The 9,001-nt window shown below is 41.1% G+C and overlaps 1 protein-coding gene across 18 annotated transcripts in view; it reads left to right on the plus strand.

The window, feature by feature from the left end:
* NFIA (nuclear factor I A) overlaps positions 1-7,494 on the plus strand; it is a 359,870-nt gene extending 352,376 nt beyond the window's left edge. For all 18 annotated transcript variants that reach the window (XM_027806993.2, XM_027806996.2, XM_055725262.1 and 15 more), the window contains one exon: positions 241-7,494. In XM_027806993.2, the coding sequence (XP_027662794.2) occupies positions 241-258 (18 nt within the window). In that variant the 3' untranslated portion in view covers positions 259-7,494. The remainder of the gene's footprint in view (positions 1-240) is intronic.
* The last annotated feature ends 1,507 nt before the right edge of the window (positions 7,495-9,001 follow it).

The following is a 9,001-nucleotide window of genomic DNA, read 5'->3' on the forward strand; positions in this document are numbered from 1 at the left end:
ATAACTTGTAACGTGACATGACCCCCGCGTTCATCTGTAGCTATGTCCAGCGACTGTCGATGAAAAAAAAAATATATTGATTTGTACAGTATTTTTAATTAAGCTTTGTAATTAGGTCAATTCGTCACAGTCTCAATTAGCCCCCCTCTTGGCGGTGGAGGCTGGCGGCAATGCCCGGAGCCCTTCGGGAAGCAGTGAAAGTGGGCAGCGGGGCTGATGCTTCTCCTCTCTCTTTTGCAGTCCTGGTACCTGGGATAAAAGTCTCCGCTTCCCACCACCCACCGGACAGACCACCAGACCCCTTCCCACCTCTGTAACACGGAAGCAGCAGCAACGCAGCGCAGCGACTTCACATCGGCGGAAGGGGAGGCGAGCAGACACCGACAGCAAACTAGTACATGGAAATGGCAAACGTTATGGTTGAATGGCAAAGGCCGTAACTTTTTCAAGATTTTATTTTTTTTTTTTTTTTTAGACAACTTAGGACTGTTGTAATTTCTCATATGGTGCTGGAAATGGTTGGGCTTCATAACTTTTGAAGTGTTTCATTGGTAGTGTAAGCGTTAGGTGACACTGAGTAGAACTAGCCTCTGCTGCTGCTTACCAACTCGCTGTTGTAACACACTTTCCGTATGGAGCCTAACTGTTTTACAGTATCCTCATCGATTTTTCCCATACAGGTGTGAGACTTCTTGAGAAATCATGAAACACACTTAAACTATAACTTTTGTAGTAGCGGAATTCTGCAATATATAACTTACCGGACAGACATAGAGCATGTTTTTCTGTAACATATCGGAAAAAAAATTGCAGGTTTTTTTTTGTTGAGTTTTTTTTTTTTTTTTTTTTACAGTCGGCACTTAGATACGTAACATGAACCATAAGAGCATTGTCAACAATTTTTTTCCACTCAATTGCAGAGCGATCTAAAACATCGAACTACTACTATTCACTAAAAAAAAAAGAAAAAAAAGAAAAAAAGTTTGAAATGCTGCACTTACATTTAAAAAAAAACATTTTTCAACAATTTTCAACAATTACACAAAAATTCACGCAGAAATGGGGAAGTTGGTCTGTTTTGACAGAAACTGACAGGAATCAATCAAAACAATCTAATTTTGAATTGAGTAAAGTGCAATTTCATTGGATAGCTAAATATCTTTGTAAGATAGAGATTGTTGAAAATTCTATTTTTGTTTTCCAAGTCCTTCCACCCCAGGACTCTAAATTATTGGGGTAAAAAACAGCCTTGCAAGAAAAAGGGGAGCTATTTTTGCTTTTTATGTTTTTTATTGTTGAACTTGTATCCCTTTAAAACTGAAGGAAAATTAAAAAAAAAAAAAAACAAATCTAATGGTGCTTTTACCACAATATGTTAACTACATTAAATGCTAATTAATCATTTTCTGTTATCAAAGCACATAACTAAAATGAAATCATAATATCTGTTAATTTTATAAGCTAAAAGTCACTATAATGGATTATGCCAATTCTGACAAATTTTACGTGTTTCCGGCAATATAGGGTTTATCAGTTCTCAAACACCTTGGGAATAAAGAGAGAACAGTCCAGAAAGTAAAACACCTTTGTGTCCCTGAACTGGTACATTTTTCTGGACTGCGAAGAAAACATTACAGAAACGAATGATGCTGATCTTACAACTTATGCCAGTTCAAAGCAAGGGCACTTGCTGAAGAAGAAAAAAAGAAAAAAAAAACAAAAAAAAAAAAAACAAAAAAAACAAAAAACAAAAACAAAAAAAGTTTGGACCCCAAACGTCCTGTATCTTATGTACAAAAAAAAGGAAAAAAAAAAGAAAAAAAAAAGAGTGCAAGTGATTTTTTCTATCAGACAGCGGAGCACCCCTTTGCTTCACATGCAACTTTAAGAAGGTTTCCTATACTATACATATATATACGTTCTGGTTGGCGAGTCCAGCTAATCAGAGAAAGTCTCTGCATGTTCTAGTGTTAGTAACTAATTTTTATATAGTTAATGTAGGGTAAAGTAGAGTGCATTAAGACACAATATTGTAATCCCTATTCCAGGCACTTGCCTTTAAACTATGTTTGTTCGACCCTTCAGAAGGGTTTCTACTACTGTCCTATACAATCAAGTAACTGAAATTCTTGGGAAGACACTTTGCTCCTCATCTTTTCCCTGAAACAATGTTTTGTTTTGTTTTCTTAATTTGCACGAAACAAAAAAAAAATTCCATATCAATGTGCCTTGCCCTGGATAGCGATTATTTGTGGAATTGTTGCACATGTTCCTATATTGAAAGGGGTTTTTCCCTAGTCAAGCATTTGGAGACACTTTTTGTAAATGTGACTTTTATGTCAGCCATTGTCAGTTTCAACATCTAGAATTAAATAGGATGTTAGTTGTTCCGCAGATAGGAGTAGTGTTTATTGTCCTGTATGGTCAGTGGCAGTGCTATTCTGAGATCTGTAGATGCTAGATTATCAGTATTTTTGGATGTTGCTGCATTTTACATTTTATTTGGAGTCTTCCTTTTTGTTTTGTTTTCTCCCAGATATATGAAAATATGCAATACCTGCTTATATCATGTAGAAAAGCTTAGCAATTATTAATTTTTCTTTTAATTTTTTTTTATTTGACCAAAGTTGGTGCTGCACTTGACGCAGTGTGTTTTAGGTGTTTGTCTTTGTACTTTTGTGATTTTGAATGCACATGCAGGAAGGGCTCTTCTTAGAGAAGCAGTCAAACTGTGAAGCACTAAGCTGAACCCTGCTTCAAGCAATTTTTGTTTTACAACTGTTCCTTTCACAAGCAAGCCTTAAAAAAAAAAACTTCCTTTTTCTTCAGATCCCACACCCATTTTTATTAGCAGACTGCAATCAATCCACATTCAATAAAAGTATATAATGCCCATTTTTATATGCACGTTTTTAAACTTCCAAGTTCTGAAAATTGTTTACTGGTTATTCTCTATTTAAGGAAAAAATAAAATGTTTTGGATTTTCATATGTGTCTGATAAGTGGTTGAGTAGTCATTTTGCTCTATTGTATTGTGTGATTGTTAGTATATGGTATCACATCCTCTAGCCAGCATCCTTTGCCTTCCCTATAGCACTTAGCTGGGCATTACTTTATTAAGACATATGTGCACTAAAAAAAAAATAGCAGCTTTCAGTGCTTCACAGTGAAGGGAAAAAAGCCTAGACAAACATTTTGTCAGAACCTTGCTATGAGACAAGGTATTACCAGTAAATTGGTTGTATATACAATAAAATTGCACCCTTTTTTAAACAAAACAAACTAAGCAATAGTTTGGGCAGTTAGTTGTTTTTAGTGAGCATGTTGTAGTCATGGCTGCAAAGAGAGAGAATTAAACTGCCCACTCAGAAGATATGTAATTTGTATGTTGTATAGTTTTATTGATTACACTGATTTATTCTACCCTATTTTATAATGCAGGACTTTTGTAATGTTGTTTAAATGAGGAAAAATTTCTGTCAAATTAGCTTAGTGGAATTTCTGATTGTTCGTTATAAAGGCAGCGTTCATAGAATTGCTTTTTTTTTTTTTTTTTTTTCCTTTGGGAACTGGATTTAAGTTAAAAACTTTCCTGTTTCCTTTTTGTATGTATTTAAATACAGTTATTTTTCTTCTCTCAATGGTATAGCATATTCCTATGCTTGAGAAGTATAGGCTACTGAAGAACCATTGTAAATGGACATTACAGGTATGCTGTATTTTTGAAGGTATTTTGTCATATTAAGTTTGATGACGCTAAAGTTAGGGAACTCTGAGCAGAATTGCGAGAAAAAAAAATGTTTTAAAGGCTTTAAAACATTAGGTAGGCGGTCAAGGGTGTTAACCAACAGGGGTTGTAAAGTATTACACACTAAATTAAATTTTCGTTCACCTTACTCTCACGCAGAAAACACAGCAGTTCCGTTCTGTGCAGGTGTAGAGAACAAACAGTGTTTTAGTCCTCCGAGGCAAGCAGGAGCGGGGGCCGAGCAGGAGGGTCCCGCCGGGGGTGTGCAGGCAGCGGGCAGGAGCGGGCAGCAGTCGGGCCAGCAGCCGCAGCCCCTGGCTCCGCGGCCCGTTACGTCCCCGCTCCCCTCCGCGTCGCTCTGGTCGTGCTTTTTGAGTCACGCGAACAACTTTTTTCTCCCGTCTCCTTCTCTCCGGAAAGCGTCAGACGCACAAATACTCTGACCTGTATCCACCCCCCCACCCATCCAAATTTAAAGCCCTAGAAATGGCTTAGCGCGAATTGACTTTTTCTCAAGTTAATTCCTTTCTTTTTTCCTCTTTTTTTTCAAGCAAGGGCACTTGCTTTCATCATGCCGCACACCCCAGCAATGCCATTATTATTTATTCTTCTTCCTTTATAATAAAAACTTTCGGGCTTCAAGTTTAGGCAGCCATGGTACACTTTGTCTCTGTTGCTTGTTCCCCCTCCCCTTAAGGTCGAAGGGGAAAAGAAACACCAAGTTTTCTCAACTCCACAGTATTCAGTCAGCCCACAGGAATATGCAAAATCCCTCTAACATTTTTTTTTTCTTTCTCTAGTTCTCTTTGTTCCGTATATTTGCAGCTTTGTAGTAACAGTGTTATAAAATATTTACTGTACAAAAATACAAAAAAACCCAGATACATAGCCTAAAACAGTTTTTTTTTCCTTGTGGTGAATTTTTTTTTTTTTTTTAAGAATGTCAGTTAATATTGTACTTTGCATTGTGTCTCTGGAAATATCTTTTTTTTTTTTTTGGTAGAAGGCCTCCATCAAACAAAATTAAAACCATAACCGGCATGACAATGTAAGGAGAGCTTCAATGGCACCTAAACAATAAATAAATAACAAAATAAACCTCATGAGGTCTGTCAGAGGCAGGTCTTGTGAAGTTAACACTGCCTGCTAGGCAGGATTTTCATTAAATCAAGCTTACAATGCCAATTTTGTCTTGAAGTCAATGCATGTATTACTGTTTGACAGTAAACCCAGCTATGCCATCATCAAGTCCAAGGCTGCGCAATAGTCTAATTAGTATCGAGTACATTTTCCTTTTATTTTTTCCAATAAAAAAGCAGTGGGATGAAAATTGCTTTGATATATAGCAGGTAACATTGAAGCTATTCCATAGCACTTAACTGTAGTGAATACTGTGTCACCAATTCTGAAATCAATTTAATGTTTAATGCAAATCCATTACATGGTGCTATTACAGGCTGGCAAAATGATTTACAAAAATGTGACAACTTGGGCTCAATTCACTCTGCTTTCCAACAATGTAAATGCATAGCAGTGTTTATCTGCATGAAAACTATGCACTAATCTATCTGAAAAAAAAAAAAAAGAAAAGAATATATCAACTTTGGTATCTACTTTCCGTTTACTTCGATCCTTGCCTTTTCGGTCATTGTTATAATGCCAGCTTTAGGACAGAAAGAATTATAAGAAAACCAGCATAATACCTGATATATTAAAATGTAGTGCCTGTGAAATCTGTATTATATTGCTCTTCTGAAGTAAGATTTTTCTACACCGGTAGCCTTCGCTGTCTGTCAGAACCTTCTGATATAGGTGATGTAAAATAACCGTACAATATTAATGCATGCTATTCCATAATGCTTAGTAGCTGTATGAATATTACTCAAAGTTATGTTAGTCTTTTTTTCTGACTTGGTTCTTGTCAGATAGGTTTAAAGATATTTCACTGAGAACGCAAATTCTGTCTTTTCTTGATTTGGGGTGTTTTCAGTATTTTGGAGGTATACATTTACTTAAATTCAGTATTACTTGTGTTTTGGGTTTTTTTTCTTTTTTTTCTTTTTTTTTTCCTTTTTTTTTTTTTTTCTTTTCTTTTTCCTAGAGGGCAGGACATGGTGTTTGAGACCAGAAATCCGTGCCTGGTAAGATTTTCGTCTCAAAAAGCTACCCTAAGAATTCAGAGAGCTTGCTCTGAAGAACAGATGCATAAAGTTCAAATTTAAGGGACAGTCCTTTAAACCCACAAATGAGATTGAGCTCACATTGCGAGAGATTTCTTAATGGGCAGCGGTTAACCAGGTACCCATGCTTGACCCTTCTTCACACCAGACTTCCTCATATAGAAAGAAAATCCCTTTAAAAAAAAAAAAAAAGAAAAAAAGAAAAAAAAAACCTCATGTGGTTGTTTAGTTTCATGCACAGTTGCAATATTTTTCTTCAGACAAACTCTGTACAAACTTTGGGCCCGATTCATAAAAGCTCCTTTGCTATTAACACGGGAGGCTGGTGGGCTTTTCTCGTCCAAATTGAGGATGGCTTTCTTTCCAAGCGCACGCTTTGGCGAGCCCCGCTTTCCTCAGCACGCGCGCCTGCTGGCTTTCCTCTCCCTCCCCTTCCCCTCTCCGCCTCCCCTAACCCCACCGGAGAACAGGAGTCGATGGGAAGGGGCCACGGAGCAGGCGAGGCAGTGCAGGACCATGCTCCGACACCCCAGACGCGCAGGCTGGCAGGAGAAAAGGGGGAGACAGGGGAGAGGCCGGACTCCGTGCCGCACTTTGGCCGATGCCAGGGGTTTGTAACATGGTGGTACGAGGCTGCTCGATTACAAAAGAGAATCTTGTCCGTACCAGAAAAAAACCACGCTAGATCGCTACCTCTGAGCTCTAGAGAAAACCTTTGCAAAGGCAAACACTCGTACACAACGTGAACTTTTTGTACTTTGTATGCTTTTTTTTTTAGGGAAGACTATTTTCCACTTAGTTAATCTTCTATGCTCAAGCATGAACAAAAACAATTGTGTTGGGTGAAATCCCCCCCTTTTATCTGCATCCACAAATTAATATGGGGGGGGGGGGGGGGGGCGTGGAAGACAAAAAGAAGATGAGTTTCTAGACGGAGCATGGTAGGAAGAGAGTGCCCGGCTTGGCATCCGCCGCCGCTGCTTGTTCTTGTTGCCGGCGCCCTGCGCCCGGCTGCGACTGCTGCCTTGGGGAAAGGTCTGTGAAATTCTTTGCTTTGGAAATACAATCAAGGAGAAATCTCCATTTTGGCTGGCTGTGCGGTTTCTCCGCGCAGCCGAGCTCTGACCTAGCCCTGCCCCACTGCCTGAGACTGGCCCAGCCAAGTCCCTCAGCGTCAATTTGAAATTCAGGGCGCTAAAATTTCCACCGGCCGTGTGAAAGATCTGCTGCAAATTCACTTGACACCCGTGTTAATACCATGTCGTGTTCATTTTTTTTTATGAGTCAGGCCCCTCGTGCCTCTAGTATACTTGTATTGACTCTCATAGTTACCATTTTAGTTTTACTGTGTTCTGTGAAAAAAATTGTAATTGGTTGAGAATCACTGTGGGCATCCATTCTTATTCAACTAAGTCTCCGCAGGTTTTTTGAGCTGGTGTGGATTAGTTTAACTCTTGTATTCAACCATTAGTGCTACCACCTTCTCACATTACAATACAATTACTGGAAGCAAGTACTGCATTTCCTATGCAACAAAAAAGGAAAATAAAAAATTGCTAATGCTAACAGGCTGTGTTGTTATTTACTTTCAGCTGGGGACGGGGGACGGGGGTGCGGTGAGCAGCTGTAGGACCGCGGGCATCAGCGCTGGTCACGGCATTGACCTCTCCGGGTGCGCGGCACCGGTGCCAGCCCTCTGACCTGGGAAGGTCTGGCCGTTCCCCAGCAGCAGCTTCCTCCCAAATCACGGGGCTATTTGGTTAAATCGAGCCGCTGGCATCACATCGGCTGTGCTTCCCCGTGCTGTCACTGTCCTGTCGGCACAAAACCGTTCCTCGCACGATAACAGATTAATCTTCAGCGAACCTCTTGCAGGTTAAATCATCCAAAGTAAGGACACGAAGCACATCTAGTAAAGTCCGAGGAGATTAATTAATTCTTCAAATGCTGCAATATATCTTTAAATGTAGCTAAACTTTAAAAATATTACCCCGTTTCCCAAGAGCCCCGGTACCAGATGTCAGTCACGTTTTGGCTGTCGCTGTTGCCGCTGGCCTTGCTGCCCAGCCATGCTGCGCTGCTCTGCCAGGCTTCTGTAGGTGTGGGACCAGAAAAAACAGGTTTCTTTGCAACCTTTAAAGTTTTCTTCAAAGTCTTTCACTCTGCAACACCTTTTTCTTAAAAGATACGTGCGGAAATTGATATTTGCAGAAAGGAATTTTTTGCATTTAAGCCATTCTGCCTGTTTTCTACTTCAAAGCCAGCACTGAGGCCGATGAGAGGCGAGGGCCGGTGCCACTCTGCTGCATGGCCGTGGGGGATTGGAGAACGGGACCATCGCAGCGCCCAGCGCTTCCCAGGGCAGCACCAGCTCTTCCATTTTATTTGGGGGGAAATGAGTGTTTTCTAACAAGGGGTTGCCTGACACTCATAAACCACTGCTATTTCCTTTCTCACACCTCCATGTAGTTTTGGGTTTGGCTACAAGGCCAGGAGGGAGCTTTGGGCTGGGCGCCGCTCTAATGTCACCGTCCGGGGGGCCCCAGCTGTGCCCCTTGCCACGTCCCAGTCGTTGCTTCGGATGCGACACCCGCTGGCACCGCTGCATGGTGTGGTGGCTGGCGGCAGGTCAGAGCCCATTCAGTTCGGCAATTTTTCTGTTGAAGGGGACTAGACGGTAAGGAAAAGCCAATTCTGTACTTCCAGAAACCCACAGTGCCCCGAGCAGGGGCTCACTAGCCCTGCACCCTGGGAGGAGGGAGGGAGAAGGATGGAGGGGGGGGAGGTGTGAGCCTGCACTCACTCCCACATTTGAGCAGAAAACTCATCTCAAGGCTGCAAGAATGAGCCGAAACGGTGGTGGTGTCCCTTCAGCTTGGAAGCGAGCCCGGGTGTGGGCCAGCCTGCCCTGCAGGGCAGTGGGAGCTGGGGGCTTGCTGCAAGCAGGGGCCATGAGCGGGGGGGGGCAGGGATGGGAGGGAGGGACAGGCACCTGCCCATGAGCATGGCTGCACCAGTACACACAGAAGAATTAGAATATGCTTAAAAAAAAAAAAAGAAAAAAAAAAAGTGC

This window comes from Falco cherrug, chromosome 12, assembly GCF_023634085.1.
Source record: "Falco cherrug isolate bFalChe1 chromosome 12, bFalChe1.pri, whole genome shotgun sequence".
Lineage (NCBI taxonomy): Eukaryota > Metazoa > Chordata > Aves > Falconiformes > Falconidae > Falco > Falco cherrug.